We start from the raw sequence: 23,337 nt of genomic DNA, 5'->3' as shown, positions 1-23,337 counted from the left end.
GACAGAATTGCATATCATTCGTATCTCGCTCCTGAATTTCTGTTAGTACATTTTAAAAGAACAGAGTGTATGGCCTGGGTGTTTAGTGTTAGTGTCCATGTAAAGACTGAGGCATCAGGACTTAATGCTTCTGTACTTGTGTTAGTCAAGGTTCTGGACAGAAAGAACCTGGTGGCTCCACAGACTCGGTGTTTAGGAGCTGCTGGATTGGGAGCTCAGATTCTGACTTTGATACTAATTCAGACTTTGCCCCTGAACCCCTGACCTGCCCAGCCTCCGGCTTCTCAGAACCTTTTGCAAACAGAAGTAGTAAGTCTTGTTGTCTTCATAAGACTGCTGCAAATATTAACTATTTAAATCATTATATCTCACAAATAGTTCCCTTTGCAAGCACAAAACAAAATTCTGAGACTAGATTTATGAATAGAAAAATGTCTATTGTTTCTGATATGTTATTAAACGGTATCCTCCCTTGGCAGGAAATGCAGATGGGCCTGTGGTTTGCTGCTGGGTTTCGACTACTCCTATTTGGGATAAACGACCCAAGTTTCACGAGATTCAAGTGGCATCCCTTCTGAAAGGAAAGGATACAAAGGCTTTTGTTATGTAGTTTCAAATTGCACCCAAGAAAGAATCCCACGGCCTGTGCTATAAGAGACTCATTGTTGGAGATATATGACCCTCCCCAAAATGCAGAAAAAAGTTTTTCTCATCATTCCACACAAGCTTCCTAGTGCCAATGCGTAACACACACGTCCTTGCATACTCACGGGCACACGCACAGGCACGCCTTGCACCCTCGCACCCCCGCACCCCATGTTTCCATCTATGAGGCACGCAGCTCTACTACAACCTTTATCCCTGGCGATGAACCAAGACAAACTTGAGCTCTCATTCCGTGGAATCACTCTGTCCTCCCAGACTTTTCTGATAAAGAACACAAAGAAGCAAAAGTATAGACATCTGGTGTACATACCTGACACAAAAGTATAAAACCACAGGTCCCGACTTTTTAGGGAAGTCATGTTCCAATACTCTTCGATCTAGTTGAAGCCAGTTTAAGTGTCCCCTGAGGAAAATAGAGACACATTGGTTAGGGATTTGCATTTTGCAGAAGTGTTTTTTTTTTGGGGTTGAAGGTATATATGGAGCAGAACGTGCTGGATCGTAGATAAACTTCAATCTTCACCTTATTTTTAAATTTCTTTGTTTAATTTTAATGTTTATTTTTTGAGACAAAGTCTTGCTCTGTGACCCAGGCTGGAGTGCAGTGGCACGATCTTGGCTCACTGCAACCTCCGTCTCCTGGGTTGAAGCAATTCCCTGCCTCAGCCTCCTGAGTAGCTAGGATTACAAGCATGAGCCACCACACCAGGCTAATTTTTGTATTTTTAGTAGAGACGGGGTTTCACCATGTTGGTCAGGCTGGTCTCAAACTCCTGACCTCACGTGATCCGCCTGCCTAAGCCTCCCAAAGCGCTGGGATTATAGGTGAGAGCCACTGTACCCGGCCACCTTCACCTTATTACTAGCTTTTCAGTATTGAAGAACCCAATGGGATTATGTAGGGGATACCAAGTCAGCAGTGGATACTGTGCAGTGTGAGGGGGAGGATAGGAACTGGAAAGAGAAGGGATTGAGACCTGCTGTTTCTCAGGGAAACACTGAAACGAAAATGTAATCAGAACTCTCCTTCTTGTCCTGAACTGCCTTTCCACCACACTCCCAACTGTCTTTTTTCCTGAAGACTGAAAGCACACTTGAGAACATGTTAGCAATCCTCACCACATCTTGCTGGAGTGAAAAGCAAACCACACACAGTGTCTTAAAATGTTAAACTTGCCGGCAGGGGCAGTGGCTCATGCCTTTAATCCCAGCACTTTGGAAGGCTGAGGCAAGAGATCCTCAGAGGGGAACCACTTTCCAGGCAGAAAGACCAGCCTCTGCAAAGGCCCTGTGGTGAGGGAGGACCCCAGCGTCTTAGTGTCCTGTGAGTGGAAAGCCATGAGGCTAGGGAGAGCCCTGGGGGCCACGTCTTGGAGGTTGGTCTTGGAAGAGTGGGGCAAAGCCATGGAATAACCAAGCTGAAGAATTTACTCTTTCCTTTCCCTGCTCTCTGTATCCAGTGTCAGCCCATCATCCTGGAGAAGACAGTCCTATAATCACTTTATGGAGTAAATTCACATGGAACAGACCCAACTGACCCCACTGCATTTCCCCAGTGGCTGATGCCGTGTGACATGTGTGCTAAGGACTGTGGATAATGAGAAACAAAATCTGTCTGCATCATTGTCTAAAAACGCTTGCTCCTCTCAGCACATGCTTAAACCCCCAACAAAGGAAAGAGAAAACACACAAGTGGCTTCCAACCCCTTTTTGAGGCTTCACTCAAACTGCACCTTTTGCGCAAGAAAAAAAAAGAAAAAAATCTCTCTCCACAAAGCCCACACCTGTGGCTACAGGGAAGACTTTTGGACCTGCCTTAGAATAGTGACCACCTGAAGAACTTTGGCCTGTTTTTCCTCTTTCTAAGAATCTCCCGTTGGAAAAAAAAATTCCATGAACTTTATCTTTTTATTACGTTGCTCTGAATATAGGAAAAGTAAAAAAAAATAAATGAAAGGGTTGGGCGCAGTGGCTCCAGCCTGTAATCCCAGCACTTTGGGAGGTGAAGGCAAGCAGATCACTTGAGGTCTGGAGTTCCAAAACAACCTCGCCAACATGGTGAAACCCCGTCTCTACTAAAAATACAAAAAATTAGCCAGACGTGGTGGCAGGTGCCTGTAATCCCAGCTACTCGGGAGGCTGAGGCAGGAGAATCGCTTGAACCCGGAAGGTGGAGGTTGCAGTGAGCCGAGATCGCACCATTGCCCTCCAGTCTGGGTGACAGAGAGAGACTCTGTCTTGAGAAAAAAATAAATAAATAGGGCGGGCGTGGTGGCTCATGCCTGTAATCCCAGCACTTTGGGAGGCCAAGGTGGGCGGATCACGAGGTCAGGAGATCGAGACCATCCTGGCTAACACGGTGAAACCCCGTCTCTACTAAAAAATACAAAAAAATTAGCTGGGCGTGGTGGCAAGAGCCTGTAGTCCCAGCTCTTCAGGAGGCTGAGGGAGGAGAATGGCAGGAACCTAGGAGGCGGACCTTGCAGTGAGCTGAGATCGTGCCACTGTACTCCAGCCTGGGCAACAGAGTGAGACTCCGTCTCACAAATAAGTAAATAAATAAAGAGAAAAGAGTATTGTAAGTCAAATAACAGGAGCAACTTCTTCCAGAAAGCTGGGATAAATTCCGTTCTGACTAGAACACAAAATCAGGAAACAGAAGGTCTGGGTGCCAATGTCATCTCTGCCCACGCCTGATAATGCCCCACAGGCACCATGATGTTTTAAACCTCTGTTCCTTAGCTCATGCTGTTCCTTCATCCCAGTATGCCCTTCCCTTCCTTCTTCCCCGGCCCATCCTGCAGGACTCAGTTCTCATGTCTTTACTCCAGAAAGTCTTCCCACACCACACGCCACGTGGGACAGGGGTCCTCCTCCAACCCTTACAGCACCCACCCTGGGGGCTCACCCATGTCTGCACTTCCCAGTCTACAGAACTGGCTCTCTATGCATTCACTTTCCCCAGCTTTTTTTTTTTTTTTTTTTTTTTGAGACAAAGTGTCACTCTGTGGCCCAGGCTGGAGTGCAGTGGTGTGATCTCAGCTCACTGCAACCTCCGCACTCAGAGTTCAAGCAATTCTCCTGCTTCAGCCTCCTGAGTAGCTGGGACTACAGGCACATGCTGCCACGCCCAGCTATTCTTCTGTATTTTAGTAGAGACGGGGTTTCACTGTGTTGCCCAGGCTGGTCACAAACTCCTGAACTCAGGCAATCCACCTGCCTCAGCCTCCCAAAGTCCTGGGATGACAGGTGTGAGCCACTGTGCCCAATACCAGTTGACTTTTTATATCTGGAAAATGCCACAAGATCTACCTCGTGAGGAGAATGTGTGCATATCTGGTCAACTGGAAGGTGTCCAATTATCTTAAGCTGCAACCACTTCCTTCCTGCCTCTGAAAATGCCCCCAAACTCTGTGGGTCTTCTCTTGGGGCTCAGCCTCCTGCAAGTACACCATGTGTATGGCATGTGCCTGGCCTTCACTCATGCTGCCTCTCCTCCTTGGAACTAGAAAACCGTCTCTCCATCCCTTTATCTGAATGTTCAGCCATTGTCCAAGGCTGAGTTCAAGTCTTACTTTTTGTGAAGTCTTCCTTGATTGCCTAAGTCTAGGGTTTTTTTCAAACTTCTCCAGGGCTTCTGGTTTGTATCATCTTCAAGGCATCTGGCATAATCTTGTACAATTAGTTATTTTTAAAAAACATGACCTGGGCTGGGTGAGGTAGCTCACCGCCTGAAATCCTACCACTTTGGGAGGCCGAGGCGGGCGGATCACGAGGTCAGGAGTTCGAGACCAGCCTGACCAATATTGTGAAACCCCATCCCTACTAAAAAAAATACAAAAATTAGCCAGGCGTGGTGGCACATGCCTGTAATCCCAGCTACTCAGGAGGCTGAAGCAGAAGAATTGCTTGAACCCAGGAGGCAGAGGTTGCAGTGAGCTGAGATGGCACCACTGCACTCCAGCCTGGGTGACAGAATGAGACTCCATCTCAAAAAACAAAACAAATAAACAAAAAACATGACCTGTTTCTCAATGATCAGTTTCCAACATTTATAGAAATTATCCCCCAAAACCTAGCACAGTGTCTAGCAACTGTTAGGTGCTCAAAAGAAGTATTTGCTCATTGATTTGAATGAATACCTGCAAGAGCAAGTCATCCAATGGCAACGTAGACTTAAATATTCATCTTCTGTCTTACCATATTTCATGATAAATAGTCTGATGGGGAACAACCTTTTCATTATTCTTACAAGACAAGGCTTTGAATCACCCACAGACTGGAATGATACAAAAATACAGTGATTCTTCTCCGGCCACCAGCTCAAAGAATAAGGAGGACCTGAGAGAGAGAATATTCCGTCTGTGGAATATTCAAGATTAGTCATTGGTCCAGGCTTGAGATATCCTCATCCCAACCCATTGGCACACGAGTGACCACACACGCTGCAAGAGATTAGACTTAGGTCCCTGCGGGTCACCATTCACATGTGATGAACTTCAAGGTGGGGACATGTCGCGTGAAGGGATGCAGATAGATGTCATTTGGATTCCAGTCTGTTGGGTTTACGCACTGCCAATTCTTCTTCACCCACAGAGCACAAACCGATGGATTCCCCTTCTAGAAAACTTTATTCCCCACATTAAACTTTTTAAAAGAATGACTTTTTAAGCAATGAATTTGACTGGCAATTCCTTTGTTCCCAGCCATCTATTGGTTTAACAATTATCAAGCAATTAAATAGACTAGAAAGGAAAGTAAGAAAATGGGCCAGGTGCAGTGGCTCACGCCTGTAATCCCAGCACTTTGGGAGGCCATGGTGGGTGGATCACGAGGTCAGATTGAGATCAACCTGGCCAAAATGCTGAAACCCCGTCTCTACCAAAAATACAAAAATTAGCCAGGTGTGGTGGCGCATGCCTGTAGTCCCAGCTCCTTGGGAGGCTGAGGCAGGAGAATCGCTTGAACCGGGGAGGCAGAGATTGCAGTGAGCTGAGATTGTACCACTGCACTCCAGCCTGGCAACACAGTGGGGTTCTGTCTCAAAAAAAAAAAAATGGTCAGGAAGCAAAGAGAACATGGAAGCTGGAATCACCTCTACATGATCCTACATGGAATAGTTGGCCTCTGAGGACAAATGACATTCTTTCCTCCACTTTCCCTGCTTGAACTCAAACACTCCAGTCCTGTGAGGGGATCATGATGTGTGGCCTTGCATGGCTCCAGTGGCCAGTGGAGAGGTAGACTGGAGTCCTTGGACCCTCAGGAGGAAAGAGGTCAGCTGCATCCATTTTAAGGGCTTGTAAAAGTCTCTCACTGAAGGCTGCTTATAAAGGCAGACTGAAGGGACATGTGACCCATCTAAGGCCCTTATGAAAACTGCCCACTATTTGGGCAAAAACTGAAAGATGGATTAAAAAGTGAACTGGAAACCATAATTCTGGGCCCACCACTTTTGGCTGCAGCACTTGTTAAAATGTTGTTTTCGGCCGGGCGCGGTGGCTCAAGCCTGTAATCCCAGCACTTTGGGAGGCCGAGACGGGTGGATCACGAGGTCAGGAGATGGAGACCATCCTGGCTAACACGGTGAAACCCCGTCTCTACTAAAAACACAAAAAATTAGCTGGGCGTGGTGGCGGGTGCCTGTAGTCCCAGCTACTTGGGGGGCTGAGGCAGGAGAATGGCGTGAACCCGGGAGGTGACGCTTGCAGTGAGCCGAGATCCGGCCACTGCACTCCAGCCTGGGTGACAGATGAGACTCCGTCACACACACACACAAAATGTTGTTTTCTGCTCATCTCAAAGTCACATTCCCTGTACTCTACAGGGTGAAGAATTCCACACTGCAAAGGCGTTTGCTTTCCTATTAAACCTTTCACAGTCCTGACATCAAGTGCTTTCCTCAAACCTTTTATGTTTCTTTTGCATTAGGATGGGATGGAACGCAAAGTGGTAAAGAGGCATTTCCTTTATACAGTTTAACTAAGAGATGCCTGATAGCTTGGTTTTCATGATTCTCATTGATTTTTGAGAACGCACTTCATTGCCTTTGCCAATAATAACACACACACACACACACACACACACACACACATACACAAAAGCATCCCAACAGCCACTCAGAGTATTTTTGTTATTATGTGACTGATAACTATCTTTAAAGCTGAGCAAGATAACACTCATTTGGTTTATGGTTGCAGTAGGTCAAACTGTCAGGTCAGTAATAAATATGCAATTGCTTCTGGGCAATAGAAATTGGATGCATTCATTTAACAGATTGCTTTTAGCTTCTACATATAAAACAAATAGATTTTTGGTTCAAGTGTTGGCACCTTCAATAGCGATGGCCTCAGGGAGAGCTTTGTTTATAGTTACTGGAGGGTGGAGGTGTGTGATAAGTCTATCTGAATCCGTCACTTTCCAGATCCAGGGGAGAATGATACTGCCTGGCTTCTAGATGTTTTTATTGTAACAGGCAGTTTCATATGGAATGAGTTTCTACAGAAAGCCAAAGCGAGAGATGAAGTTCTTATATGTTTATCTATTTAGAGACAGGGTCTCACTCTGTTGCCCAGGCTGGAGGGCAGGGGCGCAATCACAGCTCACTGCAGCCTTGAACTCCTGGGCTCAGGTGATCCTCCTGCCTCAGCCTCTGGAATAGCTGGAACTACAGCCACATACCACTGCACCTGGGTAATTAAAAAAACGTTGTTGTTGTTGTTTTTTGGTAGAGACAGGGTCTCGCTATGTTGTCCAGGCTGGTCTCAAACTCCTGGCTTCAAGCAATCCTCCCACTTCAGCCTTCCGAAGTGCTGGGCTCACAGGTGTTAGCCACCACAACTGGCCAAGTATATGAAATGCTTATAGATGTTGCTGGATGGAGGTGGGGAGAGGAGCTCTTCAAATGGAAGAATGTTGATGTATTTAGTATCCTTGTCTTGTAGTGTGTGTGTTCATCAAGGACAGACCAGGCACTTTGGGAGGTCGAGGTGGGCGCATCACCTGAAGCCAGGAGTTTGAGACCAGCCTGGCCAACATGGTAAAACCCTGTCTCTACTAAAAATACAAAAAATTAGTTGAGTGTGGTGGCAGACGCCTGTAATCCCAGCTACTAGGGAAGCTGAGGGATGAGAATCACTTGAACCCGGGAGACAGAGAGTGCAGTGAGCTGAGACTGTGCCACTGCACTCCAGCCTGGGTGACAGAACAAGACTCCATCTCCAAAAAAAAAAAAAAAAAAAGGACGGACCAGTGATACTGATTTCACTATAAACCCTTAACAATACAGGAAGGTTAAAGTAGGGTGTATACTGGGGACACCAGATTACTAAATCCGGGGCTCTCTAGCCCAGGAGAAATTGTTGGCTCCACTATGTTTTCTTAAGTTTATTCCAAATTTTCTTTTTAAAAATATTTTATTTTAGATTTTTAGAGACAGAGTCTCATTCTGTTGCCCAGGCTGGAGTGCAATGGTGCAGTCATAGCTCACTGCAGGCTTGAACCCCTGGGCTCAAGTGATCTTCCCGCCTCAGCCTCCTGAATAGCTGGGACTACAGGTGCACACCACCACTCCTGGCTAATTAAAAACAAATTTTTTTTGTAAAGTAGGGGTTTTGCCATGATGCCCAGGTTGGCCTCAAACTTCTGGCCTCAAGCAATCTTCTCACCTCTGCCTCCCAAAGCACTGGGATGGCAGGCATGAGTCACCGTACCCAGACCCCAATTTTCTTTTCTAGCAGCTTCTACACCATGTTTTGTGAATCACTTCCTAATCTACAAACACAAGCTCAACAAGGAGTCAAGGGCCAGTGCTTTCTGGATCTCCAGTGGTTAACAGAAGATGCTAAACAAATATTTGTTAAGAGAACGAATACAGCAGCTTCACAATATGCCCCACAGATCCATATTCTTGTAGGTTCAGGGACTGCTGTATAGAGACAGCTCCCATCCTAAGTAAACAGTCTCCATATTAAGAATTCACTCTGCTCACCTGTGCCAGGTTCCCAGCTCCCTCTGGTCATTTGCATTGGGAAGGAAAGGAGGGAGAAAGCCGCATCCCTAAGCTCTCCTTGGAGGGCACCGTTCTTTTTTTACTTATCTTAGCTGTACACAGAAAGAGCTATGCTCAAGCACTTCTCTGGTCACTAAATATAAGGTACTGTTGTGTGTTTGCCATTGTTTCCAACAACACAGCATGGGTCGTCTGAGAGGTGGTAATGAGCACTGAATGCTGCGCTCTCAGAAGCCGTTATTACAAGCCAGGCACGGAGGCTGCAGCCGCTGACTTTCTCCTCTCTCACCATCCAGCAGATAATACGTGGAAATCCCAAACCTATTTCTAAATAAATTGCTTTCCCAGAGCTGTGTCTTGCGGTTGTTTCTTCTGCAACTGGAAAATTGCTTTTCTATTTTGTTTATTTTTAAATTGTAGATAAGCTTGTGGCCAGGAATGCCGAACAACTGAACCCTTTGCAGAGGCCCTAGCCAGTGCCAGTCACGGGCGAAGCAAAAGTAAGAGCACAATGACAGCGCAGACCCGAGCTCGCGCCCGCGCGCCCGCGTTCCTGGCACTGGCTCTAAAGACGCATCTTCAATGAGTCAGGCCTCTTTCTTTTTCTTTCTTTTTTTTGTTGAGATGGAGTCTCGCTCTGTCGCCAGGTGGGAGTGCAGTGGCATGATCCTGGCTCACTGCAATCTCCTGCCTCCTGGGTTCAAACACCTCTCCTGCCTCAGCCTCCCAACTAGCTGGGATTACAGGCGCCTGCCACCAGGCCCAGCTAATTTGTTTGTTTGTTTGTTTGTTTTTTTGGTAGAGATGGGGTTTCACCATGTGGGCCAGGATGGTCTCGATCTCTTGACCTTGTGATCTGCCCGCCTCGGCCTCCCAAAGTGTTAGGATTATAGGCGTGAGCCACCGTGCCTGGCCAGGCCATTTTAACTTTAACAGTTTGAGTCAATCAGACTCCACAGACAGCACCAATCAGGTGATTCAATTAATTAGGATATAGTCTGCTGAAAGAAAAGATCCTTAATTGTTTACCATCTAGGTTCTTAAACTAACATCCTGGCCGCAGGACGTCTGTGAGCGCTCTAAAATTTAAGTAAAAATGTATTTTGTATGTAAACATTTATGAAGGAAAGGGAATATAACTTCAAATTTATTTATTTATTTATTTTGAGACGGAGTCTCGCTCTGTCGCCCGGGCTGGAGTGCAGTGGCCAGATCTCAGCTCACTGCAAGCTCCGCCTCCCGGGTTCACGCCATTCTCCTGCCTCAGCCTCCTGAGTAGCTGGGACTACAGGTGCCCACCACCTCGCCCAGCTAGTTTTTTGTACTTTTTAAATAGAGACGGGGTTTCACCGTGTTAGGCAGGATGGTCTCGATAACTTCAAATTTCAAAGGGGGCTGTGATGAAATGAGAGGTTAAAAGCTACTCGTTTTCTTTTTTTTTAAGAGATGGGGTCTGGGGTCTTGCTCTGTTGCCCAGGCAGGAGAGCAGTGGCGCAGTCATAGCTTGCTGCAGCCTCTAACTCTCGGGCTCAAGCAACTCTCCTGCCTCAGCCTCCCAACGTGTTGGGATGACAGGTGTGAGTCTCAAGCCCAGCCCATATTATTAACTGGTATGTGAAAATAAATTCTAACTATACCTGTCTTTTAAATTTGGAGTAATGGCTAACCAAGTTTCTTCTCTTTCTTCCTCCAATTTCTAAACACTTTTTAAAGGCATTAAAAAAAAAAACCCAAAACAAAAATCAATAACAAAAGACATTTATTTACAGCATTCAACAAGCAATTCTTAAAATTTATGACAGGAGATTCAAATTAAAATTTAAATAGATTATGACAATCATTACTTCAACTTGGGTGTGTTTGACTATTTCTGCTGAATAGCGTAAAAGTTGTTTAGTTATAGGCTATAGCTTCTGATAATGGGATCTTCCATTCCCACCTCACTCCCTCGCCCACAAGTTACTTCTTGATTTTAATTAGTTTTGTTGTTCTTGAGACGAGGTCTCACTCTGTCACCTGGGCTGGAGGGCGGTGGTACAATAGTGGGTCACTGCAGTCTTGAACTCCTGGGCTCAAGTGATCCTCCTGCCTCAGCCTCCTGAGTAGCTGGGACTACAAGTGCACCACCAAGGCTTGCTAAGTTTTATTTGTTTGTTTGTTTGTTTGTTTATTTATTTATTTATTTATAGACAGATTCTCACTCTGTCACCCAGGCTAGAGTGCATGGTGTGATCTTGGCTCACTGCAACTCCCACCTCCTGGGTTTAAGCAATACTCGTGTGTCAGCCTCTCATAGTAGCTGGAATTACAGGCACGCACCACCACACCCACTTGATTTCTATATTATTAGTAGAGACGGGGTTTTACCATGTTGGGAAGGGTGGTCTCGAACTCCTGACCTCAAGTGATCTGCCACCTCAGACTCCCGAAGTGCTGGGATTACAAGCATGAGCAACAATTTTTTTTTTTTTTTTTTTTTTTTTTTTTGTGGTAGAGATGCGGTCTTGCTATTGCCCTGGCTGGTCTTGAACTACTCCTGGCTTCAAGGAATCCTCCCACCTTGGACTCCCAAATTGCTGAAATTATAGGCATGAGCCACTGCACTCAGCCCACAAGTAAAAAAAAAGAAAAAATTGAAATGTGGGTCTTAAAACAGCAATAGAAATATTTCAAAAATAAAAGGTAAAAATGGGTTTATCTAAGGATGGATGCCAGTGTTTGATAAATGAAAATCTCAGTTACCCTATTTGTACACCTGGAAACATTAAACGTGAACTTCTGAGTTGGTTCTCCTACTGTTAGGAATGGAAGTTAGAAGGGAGATGGTCTGTAACTTTACAGGCCCCTGGGATGAGTCATTGCTAGCCGCCAACATTCAATGCTGAAGTAGAATCAGCTTTTCTTCTTTGCTCTGGAGGGAGAGAGCAAAAGAAATACTGCAACATTCCCGCTGTCTAGAACAGGGGTTTTCAAATTTGCCTGCACACTGGAATCAACTGAGAAGCTTTGAAAATTAATGCTCAGGTCACACCCAGGCCGATTCCACTGGAATTTCTGGGGGATAGGTCCCAGGCACTGGTATTTTATAAAGTGTCCCAGGTAATTCCAATGTGTAGCTAAGGTTAAGATCCACAACTCCAGCAAAATATAATTTTTAAAAAAATTTTTTGAGACGGAGTCTCGCTCTGTTGCCCAGGCTAGAGTGCAGTGGCATGATTTAGGCTCACTGCAACCTCTGCCTCCTGGGTTCAGGTTCAGATTCTCCTGCCTCAACCTCCCAAGTCGCTGGGATTACAGGGGTGTGACACCATGCCTGGGTAATTTTTTGTATTTTTAGTAGAGATGGGGTTTCACTGTGTTAGCCAGGATGGTCTCGATCTCCTGACCTCGTGATCTGCCCACCTTGGCCTCCCAAGGTGCTGGGATTACAGGCATGAGCCACCGTGCCCAGTCAATAATTATTTTAACATCAGATTTATACCTGGTTCTTGGTTAGTTTCAGGATGTTTTAAAGGCTGCCAAAATGTCATTGTTTGCATATGTCACCATGATTCAGATAATTTATATAGATGACCACCTGTATCTCTTTTTATGAGGACAGAGTTAGTAAAAGTAAAAGGAGGCCAAATGCAAATGAGTCCTGGTACAGAAGAGAGCATTTGTACAAAAAAAAAACAACTGGGGAAATCTGAATCAAGTCTGTAGTTTAGTTAGTAATATAATAGCAATGTTCATTTCTTAGTTTTGATTAAAGTAACATCATTTGCAAGATGTTCACATTTGTTGAAGTTGGGCGGAGGGTGTAAAGGAACTCTCTAGTATGATTGCAATTCTTCTTTAACTCTATTTCAAAATTAAAGTTAAAAGATTAAAAAAAGAGAAAGCAGGCCTAGTATTAATGCTGCAAAACTGTTGATTGCTAACAATATTAAACATTCTTGGGCATAAGTTCTTATACTGTGACTTAGATGCTTTATTAATGAGTACAACTCATGGGGTGAGAGAAGCTTAGAGAAGTTTCCAATTTCCTGTCTACATTCTGCTTTATATATATTTTCTCCAGTTTCATCTGGATCCCAGAAAATGTCAAAAGCAGTTAATTCTGAAAATGTCTCTGACAATATATGGCCTAGAGTCACACATTCTACTATTTAGAAATTCTTTTTTTTTTTTTTGGAGACAGAGTCTCACTGTGTTGGACTGGACTGCAGGCTGGACGTGCAGTGGAACAATCTCGGCTCACTGCAACCTCTGCCTCCCAGGTTCAAGCGATTCTCCTGCCTCAGTCTCCCAAAGAGCTAGGATTATGGGTGCATGCCACCATGCCTGACTGATTTTTGTATTTTTAGTAGAGATGGGGTTTCACCATGTTGGCCAGGCTGGTCTTGAACTCCTGACCTCAGGTGATCTGCTCGCCTCGGCCTCCCAAAGTGCTGGGATTACAGGTGTGAGCCACTGCACCCGGCCTACTATTAGAAATTCTGCTCTTAGTAATGATCATGCTGCTGGTAAGAGTATCGTGCACATGTATGCACTTTACAGTTTATAAGTGCTTTCCACGTGTTAGTCTTGTTTTATTTGCATTAGGAAATAGACAAGTAATGATACACCACAGGCTGTCATAAAGAATGGAACTACGATTGCATTTTACTATAAAACACACAGTGTAGCACCTGTATAAAGCGGACACACACACGCTCACAATACACATGTAGAATTAGAAAACACAGTTATAAAACAATCTTGCTGTAGTGTCCTGTGATACAGAGCAAGGCTGGGGGATGTAGTACTGTTAGGCTAGCGCTTACTACCTAGGAATCACCAAGCCAGAGCAGGTGACACCCAAGGGCACTATTTTGCAGGAGAAGCTTTTATTCTTCTTTCCTATCAGGTAAAGGAGAAAAGTTCAGACGACCAAAGAGACACTCACAATGTCTGTTGGCCCTGGCATTGTGCCGCCAGGACTGACAGCCCCTGAGTCATGGCCTCCCCACTGCCCAGCCTTGAAGGTGCCAGCTCTTCACCTCCTCTGGGCTCCTGACACCTGCCCTTTCCCCTGGTGCACCAGGCACATCTGCCAGTTCTTTTTCAGAAATATTTTGCCAGCTCCAGCGGTTTTCCAGTGACCTCCTGCTGGCTGGCTGCCACTCCTTCTGTGGCCGGAGAGATCCTCATACCTAGACTCTGGGGCAGGTGATCGAAGTGGCTGCAGTTTCTCTGGATCATGCCAGAAGGATGGCTCACTCCTCTTCATCACTGGCTCCCATAGAGCCTCCACGAAGCCAGCTCCACTACTAGACAGGGCGAGACACTTTTATCCAGCCTGGCTTCTATGCACGCACGCACGCACACGTGCACAGGCTTTCCTGGTCAGCACGGAGAGCCAGAGAGCTGAGACCTGGAGAGTACCAGCTTAGCTGGATGGGGAAGCTGGACTTGGCTATGTGCAGCCCCTGCTGTGATGTGTGGCTTTGGTGCTCTCAACCCTCCTGGGAGATGAGTGACTTTCTATTTAGGTCCGATTCCTACCCATCCGTGCTGTTAGGGCAGTGATCCGAAATGTGCTGCAGACACACATCATCTTCCCCTTCAGCCCAGGATCACGCGCTCATTTTTCAATTCTTGTTTATTCAAAAGGGAAGCCTAATCGGGGCTCCTCTAGAGTTCACGGGATCTTTTAGTAAAACTTACATGGGAAATGTGAACAATGGGGCTATGATTAATCGAAACTTAGGTTTCCTTCTGATGAGTGAAAACAGTCTCAACAGCAATTTAAGTGGTTTACAGTGATTCTCAGGAGAAAGGGGAGAGAATAATCTACATTTGTAAAATTAATTGTTCTACACATGCATTTGTTGAAAAGCTTTTAAAAAATTGTAGTGCTGAGTCCTTCCCCTCACAGCCCTGAACTTTTCCCAGCTGGGCTGACTTGGCCCTGCCTGCGATTCTTCCTGCCCACTGACGGTCGCTCCCACCTGCCTTCCAGTTCCCTGCAGGCTCCAGGACAAGGGGCCGACCTTGCTCCTCCCAGCTTTCTTGAGGATGATGTGGCTTTGCTCCTGCTGCCTGCTCTCTGAATACACCACAGCCTGAAATGTCCCTGATTTACAGGGTGACCAGATGGTCCCGTTTGCCCAAGACAGTCCCAATGACACCCCCTTTTGTTCAGTGTCTCAATTTGGATAATAAGTCATAGGACCACCCTGTCCACTTGCAGCTCGCCAAGGTCAAGTATAGCCACGTGCAGGGGCATCTGGTCGCCTCTCTCACTGGCCCATGTGGATGCCCCACCTGTTCTTGCTTCAGTGGCACCACCTGATTCCCGGGGCCTGGGCTCCCCTGTACTGTCTTGCCCGGCCACTAACCTAACACTGATCTATTAGTAGTTTAGGAAATCATCTCTGTAATTCTGAAGATCTGGAAGAGAGAGAGAGAGTGTGTGAGTGTGTGTGTGTGTGTGTGAGAGAGAGAGACTGTATGTGTGTGCACAGAGGAAAGAGAATTATGAACTATTTTCTTAGAACGACTCATTTTTATCTAGAAATCTATACAGGTATTCACCATACTCTTTTGATAACAGTACATGAAAAAGAAAATGGAAATTTTAGTAAGGATTTTCCTTACTCGTATTACAAAACACCACTTTATAGAGCCAAACTGAAAAGCCCCTCGAAAGCAAATATTCTTCTCATCAGATAAGTGATCTGAATATTTAATTTTCATAGTTGCTCTATTTCAGTTTAGACACTGAAACTGCACAGGTTATTTTCATTTTGAATTTATCATCAAATTCACTTCCTGTTATTGTTATCCCAACAGTAGAGAGAAATGTTTCATTTCCAGAAGTTTTCATTTAACTTAAACAAAAAACAAACCCACATAGATCCACTTAAAAAAAAAAACATTTCAGTCTGAACACAGACCTGCTTGATTAGAAGAACCAGTTTACCTAATAATTTTATAATATTAGCATCACCCTAATTATATCCTTTGGCTGTACCAGGCATGACCACAAGGCCTTTGAAATTCGGATGATGAACTTGGACTGACCCCAGACCATGGGACCCAAGTGGCCTGCAGCTGATTCCGCCACTGACAGCTGGAGTGGAGCAGTTTCGGGTTCTGCCCTGACTTCCCCTTCGGGCTGTGGGGCTCAAGGCAGTACTTACGTTTCATCTGTGAATGCGATTCCAAAGTACTCCTTTTCCTTCAGATTGAAGTGGGAAGCCACAAGGTCAAGAAGCTCCTTGGCCAACAGCTTGGGCTGCAAGGAGAATGCAATGGAATAAGGGTAAGTGATGAGAGACTGCTTTTCCTAAAATATGCAATCTCAGGTTTCCATCATTTTTTCAATGAAATGTCACAAAGCTCAAGTATTTTGAAGCAAACGATTTTTATAAACCCAAACAAATAGACAATGACACTGATGAGCACACAGCCAAGTCAAGGGTTATCAACAGATAGAGATCTTCTGTTTTATTATTTCCTAGAAGGTGTATATATATATATATATATATATATTTTTTTTTTTTTTAAATTGAGATGGAGTCTCGCTCTGTCATCCAGGCTGGAGCGCAGTGGCATGATCTTTGCTCACTGCAACGTCTGCCTCCCAGGTTCAAGCGATTCTCAGGTCTCCGCCTCTGAGAGTACAGGCGTATGCCACCATGCATGACTAATTTCTTTTATTTTAGTTTCTTTTTAGGAAAAAATTAATTTCTTTTTAGGAAAGATGGGGTTTCACCATGTTAGCCAGGCTGGTCTCTGACTCCTGGCTTCAAGTGATCCACCTGCCTCAGCCTCCCAAAGTGCTGTGATTACAGACGTGTGCCACCATGCCTGGCTAATTTTTGTATTTTTAGTAATCCCAGCTACTTGGGAGGCCGAGGAAGGAGAATTGCTTGAACCCGGGAGGCAGAGGTTGCAGTGAGCCAAGATCACGCCACTGTATGCCAACCTGGATGACAGAGCAAGACTCTGTCTCAAAAAAAAACAAAAAAAGGTATCTGCCAGTCTAAAGAAGTACACCAGAGCGTTAGGCATAAAGTCATGGTAGATGTTTGTATTGTTAACATGTTATTCACCTTGGTCTGTCACTACCGAAATGACCACAGAACACCAGGCACTGAAGTGTGGGAGGGAGGGAAAGTCTGTCTGATGGGGATACAGGGCTAGCAGAGAAGAGTTATTTCTAAACTAGCTTCCAGGTCATGATTTGAAAATACATTGCCTTTCTGAAAATTATTCCATTCCAAGCACACTCACCAGATATTAGGAAAGTTATTTCAGTATCTGTTGGTTTTTTTGTTGTTTTGTTTTGTTTTGTTTTTGTTTGTTCGTTTTTTGAGATGGAGTCTCACTCTGTCACCAGGCCGGAGTGCAGTGGCGTGATCTTGGCTCATTGCAACCTCTGCCTCCTGGGTTCAAGTGATTCTCTTGCCTCAGCCTCTCGAGTAGCTGGGACCACAGGTGCACGTCATCATGCCCAACTAATTTTTGTATTTTTAGTAATCCCAGCTACTTGGGAGGCCGAGGAAGGAGAATTGCTTGAACCCGGGAGGCAGAGGTTGCAGTGAGCCAAGATCACGCCACTGTATGCCAACCTGGATGACAGAGCAAGACTCTGTCTCAAAAAAAAACAAAAAAAGGTATCTGCCAGTCTAAAGAAGTACACCAGAGCGTTAGGCATAAAGTCATGGTAGATGTTTGTATTGTTAACATGTTATTCACCTTGGTCTGTCACTACCGAAATGACCACAGAACACCAGGCACTGAAGTGTGGGAGGGAGGGAAAGTCTGTCTGATGGGGATACAGGGCTAGCAGAGAAGAGTTATTTCTAAACTAGCTTCCAGGTCATGATTTGAAAATACATTGCCTTTCTGAAAATTATTCCATTCCAAGCACACTCACCAGATATTAGGAAAGTTATTTCAGTATCTGTTGGTTTTTTTGTTGTTTTGTTTTGTTTTGTTTTTGTTTGTTCGTTTTTTGAGATGGAGTCTCACTCTGTCACCAGGCCGGAGTGCAGTGGCGTGATCTTGGCTCATTGCAACCTCTGCCTCCTGGGTTCAAGTGATTCTCTTGCCTCAGCCTCTCGAGTAGCTGGGACCACAGGTGCACGTCATCATGCCCAACTAATTTTTGTATTTTTAGTAGAGACAGGGTTTCACCGTGTTGGCCAGGATGGTCTTGATCTCTTGACCTCGTGATCCACCTGCCTCGGCCTCCCAGTGTTGGGATTACAGGCGTGAGCCACTGTACCTGGCCGACAGTTGGTTTCTTATTTCACTTTTTGGGTACCGCTATGGACGGAATTATATCTCCCCAAAATACATGTGTTGAAGCCCTGGCATCCAGTGGTATCTGGAAATGGGACCTTTGGGAGCCAATTAGGTTTCAATGAGGTTATGAGGGTGGGCCCCCCAAGAGGGGATTCGTGTCCTTATAAGAAGAGACACCAGAGAACCTGCTTCCCCTCTCTGCCATGTGGGGCCAAAGTGAGAAGGCGGCCCTTACCACTTGATTGATGCTGGCACCCTGATCTTGAAATGACTGTTTAATATAACAGACATTTATTTATTGAGTGCCTACTATGTACAGGGCACTGCCCACATGCTGTAGGAGACAGAAGAATATGCAAGACACAGCACAGGCCCATAAGGACCCTAGACTTTGATCAGGGACACGGAGTATGAGCTAGCGCTGTTTAAAAAGCCAAAGAAGATGCTCCCCCCCCTTTCTGCCTCACTCCTGGGCTCCTGGATGGCAGCCTCAGGGCCTAGATGACCATCAATTCACTGATGGAAACCACTTAAACTGAAAGAGTGGGTTTGAAGCTTCCTCCCCAGCAGACAGGAATCGACAGGAGACTCCAACGTGATAAATCAACACCACCTCATAGTCTGTACTTCCATTCATACTGAATTTTGAAAACGTGAAAAAGCAATCTCTATAACCAACAGCGAATTCAAGGTGATACGTCAGACCCTCCATCACTCCTGGTGGAACGTCTACTCTGGAAGAACGCAGTGGAGTAAACGCGGCACATCTCAGAACGTCGCTGATCAATTACAAAGTAGAATGCAAGATGCCTGCTCTTGAAGCTTCCTGTAAATGCTGCATTTGCCATGGGCCAGCTCCAGCGCTAGCTCCACCCGCAGGAAGTATTCGGCTGCCCAATAACAGAGGCTTTGCTGGATCACTTGTGACTATGAGGTAGTGCGGCTGCTTTTCAAATCGCAATGTATTGGCCGGGCGCCATGGCTCATGCCTGCAATCCCAACACTTCGGGAGGCGGAAGTGGGCGTGAGGTCAGGAGTTTGAGACCAGCCTGGCCAACATGGCAAAACCCTGTCTCTACTAAAAATAAAACAATTAGCCAGGCGTGGTGGCGTGTGCCTGTAATCCCAGCTATTCGGGAGGCGGAGGCAGGAGAACTCTTGAACCTGGGAGGCAGAGGTTGCAGTGAGTAGAGATCATGTCACTGCACTCCAGCCTCGGCAAGAGAGTGAGACTGTCTCAAAATATAAATAAATAAATAAATAAATTGCAATGTACAGATGCTTCTTTACTTATGGTGGGGCTACATCGTGGTAAGTCCATCAGAAGTTGAAAATATTGTAAATCGAAAATATATTTAATATACTGTACCCAGCAAACACGACAGCTTAGCCTAGCCTACCTGAAAGGTGCTCTAAACACTGCCATTAGCCTACAGTTGGGCAAAATCGTCTAATGTCAAGCCTGTTTTATCTTAGAGTGTTGAATGGCTCATGTACTTTATTTAATCCAGTACACTGCAGACTATCAGCTGTTTACTCTTGTGACTGTACAGCTGAGCAGCCCTGCTAGAGCGTATTGTACCGCATACTGCTAGCCTGGGAAAAGATCAACATTCAAAATTGGAAGTCCGGTTTCCGCTAAAAGTGCATTGCTTTTGCACCGGTGTAAAGTAGAAAAGTCGTAAGTCGGACCATCGTAGGTTAGGGACAGTCTGTGATATAATTTACCTGTCCAGATGATTGCTGCCCCTTTCAAAACAGTCACCATGTTTCTCTGAGGCTTGCCATGTCTTAAAACATTTTTGATAATCTTTTGGGCTTGCCCTTGAAGCTTGTGTCAGATTTGTCAATGCGTTTTCACTGGTGATAAATCTTCTTGTGCTCGAGAATGGATTTGATTTTTTTTTCAAATGCCAAAAGTCACTTAAAGTCAAGTCTAGGGAACAGAGATAGAGGACAAGGAACGGGTGATTGCGCCTGGCCAACCCAGTTTCATAAAATGAAGTGTGACTACCAAGTAATTATCGTGGGTTCTTGGGGATTATGGTGAGAGGTCTGGTCCAAACTTGAAAACAATAAAACTAAGATTTTGTTTTCTTTGAGATTTTAACTTTAAGACTGGGCACAGTGGCTCTTGCCTATAATCCCAGCACTTTGGGAGGCTGAGGCAGGAGGATGCCTTAAACCCAGAGGTTTGATACCAGCCTGGTCAATATAGCAAGACCCCATCTCTACAAAATAATTTTAAAAATTAGCCAGGCATAATGGCATGCACTTGGGACTAGTCTTAGCTATTCAGGAGGCTTGGATAGGAGGATCGCTTGAATCCAGGAAATTGAGGCTGCAGTGAGCTATGATCATGCCACTGCGCTCCAGTCTGGGCAATAAAAAGGAAAAGGAAAGGGAAAGAGAGAGAGAGCGAGAGAGAGAGAGAGAGAGAGAGAGAGAGAGAGAAAGAAAGAGAGAAGAGAGAGAAAAAGAAAAGAGAGTTAAACTTTAAAGCCAACATCTCAACAGATTTAATCAGAGATACATAAATTTGCCCAGGAAGAGAATGATTCCCAGTGCTGGTATAGTTTATCTAGAACATATATTCATCACTCCATAGAATGATTGGGCCTGAATGGAAGGGGATGAGTGGAGGCAGGGTGGGAGGGGCAGTTGGGGAAGGGAGATGAACCCAGGAAGCAAACGTGATCTTAGCCAATAGGTGTTGAATATTTGGGTCCCTTACCAGGTGGTAAGGCCTTTTACGTGGCAGAAATGGAGGCCTGGGGTTACTTTAGCTGATCATGTTACTTTGAACTCTCCTAATTCCATGCCTCCCAAGGAACAGCTACATCCTGGATATGTCCCTCATATACAGTCTCACTATTAACCAGAATAGAGATTATTATTCTTTTGCCAAAGAAGATTCTGAGACTGAGAGATACTAGGCAGGCTGTCCTGGGTCTCACAGCCAAGCTGGGATTCAAAACAAGGCTCAGATACACCGCATAGAATATTACTTAGCCCTAAAAAGGAATGAAATTCTGACGTGAATGGAACCTGAAGACATTATGCTAAGTGAAAGACGTCAGACGCAAAAGGACAAATATTGTATGACTGCACTTAGATGGAGTAATTAAACAGGCAAGTTCACAGAGACAATAGAATATAGGTTGCCACGGGTTGAGGTGGTGCCAGATGGGGGGTTATTGCTTAATGGTTACAGCATTTCTGTACTGGATGATGAAAAAGTTTTGGAAATATTAGTGACTGTTACATGACACTGTGGATGCATTTGATGCCACTGAATTGCACATACAAAAATGGTTAAAATGGTAAGTTTTATGTTACATACATTTTGACACAATTAAAAGGAGAAATGGGGAAGAGAGGTCTAATAGTTTCAAAGCCCACATGCGTAATCCCTCTGCCACCCTACCTCTGTTGACCCTGCTTCCAGGGTGAGAGCCTAAGGATCATGCCTCAAGGGCCCTGGTTGAGTGAGGGCTATATGACTCACTTGAAACCAGTGCACTGACATTATGGATTTATACATCAGTACTTTGAACTTGGTTAATGTGAGTCTTCCCCTGAGAACGAAAAATCAGGTTTCTGAGTCTGCAGAATAAAGAGATGGCTTAATACACTGAAGAATTCACCAGAGTAATGGATCCCACCATGGAAGCCTTGTGGAGACTGAGTTTTTGCTTTACCATGGTGATATGTCTCTCTGATTTAGCCTGTCACACTACAACAAGAAAACAACTTTTCTTGGTGACTCATAAACTGAAGTCAAGGAAAAGGCTCTGGGCAGTAGCTGCCTGACTGGAACAAACTTCATTCTTTCAAATAAACTTTTTCAACAATTTTACCTATCTGGATGCATATCTTTTGTTAAAAAATTTAAAAGGTTAGTCCCATTACTTTACACAACAGTTATTATAGACCATATGTATCAATTTCCAGGAAGAAAAGCCTACGTTTATTACTTGCAATTTACAAATGGAGAAATAAAGGCTGTGAAGAGGGAGAAAATAGATCCCAGAAGATGTTGAGGTTACAACTCCTGAATCTTAGCTGCTTTTCAAGTCACACACTTTTTTTCTGCTGTTATGGTGACGGGCAACAGCCCAGAAGGTGTATGCTCTGTCAATGAGACTGAGAGCTGATGGATAGGCATGTAGTGGGAGTGAGAAATACATGTCATTGTTTCATTGTTTAAGTCGCAGAGACTTTGGGGGTTGTCATTGCAGCATAACCTAGCCTATCCTGATTGATTCAGGTACTGAGTCTTTCATTTTCTGTACAGTTGATTTAAAACAATTTGTGGCATCAGCCCCTTGATTTCCTGATCTTGCAAATGAAGACAATATCCCCCTGCGATGTGACAGTGATTAATATACTACATTGTTCTGAAAGTTTGTTAAACTCCTTTAGAGAAAGTTGCTGGGCAAGCAGAAAGCAATCTGCTCTTATGTGCTTTGAAGGGATGTTTACAGAATCCCGCTGAGTATAATTTGCCAATTACTGGTGCTGTAAACATTTGTGGAGCTTTGCAGGGATCGGACTGGGAGCAAGGCCAGAAAGGCAGCTTGTAGCCCAATCACGTTCTATCGGACAACCTGGGCAGGCGCCCAAAGGCCACGTGAGCAAGGCAGCCCTGTGCTCCTTGGGTTTGCCAGAATTAGCCTCTTGTGGGCTATCAGCCGTCCTGGTCCTAAGAGGTCATTACATCTAAGACTGACTTTCTCTTAGCCCATAATTAACTTTGTTCACTCACATAGTTCCTCTCTTTTCTTTTTCTTTTTGTATCTCAGACTCTTTTCCTTTGTCCCTCTAAGCTTTTATTTCTCCTGATACCTGACAAATAAAATCTCCTTGCAAACATCCCTCCTTAACATATACTTCTCAGTGGCACCTCACAGAGCTAATAGCACAGTCTTTCCAACACCGACTGGACTTAGAAATCTGGGCTTCAGCCACGTGCTTTAGCAAGGAAAAGAAAGCACGGGTTCTAAATAATTAGAGAAGAAGGGAGAGGAGCTCTCAGTCAGTGCTTTGTGGCTCCAGCACCCAGATCTGAGTTCTTGAGAATGCTGGATGATTCCAGTGGGAACTGTTCACATTGCCGGCATATTACAGGGTTCCAGATCAGGTCCTGACTACTCCTTGGCCTGCCTTCTTCCAGGCGGGACACGACCAACTAGAAAGATCAAAACAGCACTTAACGTGTTGCAGGGCTGTAAGGTGCTCTGGGCACACTGATATGGTTTGGCTGTGTCCCCACCCAAATCTCACCTTGAATTGTAATAATCCCCAGGTGTCAAGGGCGAGGCCAGGTGGAGATAACTGAATGGTGGGTGTGGGTCCCTCATCTGTTCTCATGGTAG

General features: G+C 45.0%; 1 protein-coding gene across 7 annotated transcripts in view; it reads right to left on the bottom strand.

Moving 5' to 3' along the window:
• The window catches only part of FRMD4A (FERM domain containing 4A), a 544,823-nt gene that overhangs the window by 152,007 nt on the left and 369,479 nt on the right, over positions 1-23,337 (bottom strand). For all 7 annotated transcript variants that reach the window (XM_033209304.1, XM_033209303.1, XM_033209300.1 and 4 more), the window contains exons 3-4: positions 15,847-15,941; positions 977-1,069 (exon numbers count right to left, since the gene is read on the bottom strand). In XM_033209304.1, coding sequence (XP_033065195.1) covers positions 977-1,069; positions 15,847-15,941 — 188 coding nt within the window. The remainder of the gene's footprint in view (positions 1-976; positions 1,070-15,846; positions 15,942-23,337) is intronic.

The sequence above is a fragment of the Trachypithecus francoisi genome, unplaced genomic scaffold, assembly GCF_009764315.1.
Source record: "Trachypithecus francoisi isolate TF-2019V2 unplaced genomic scaffold, Tfra_2.0 Lachesis_group9, whole genome shotgun sequence".
Taxonomy (NCBI): Eukaryota; Metazoa; Chordata; class Mammalia; order Primates; family Cercopithecidae; genus Trachypithecus; species Trachypithecus francoisi.
Note: the sequence above shows the minus strand (reverse complement) of the source record. Positions and strands in the feature narration are given on the sequence as shown.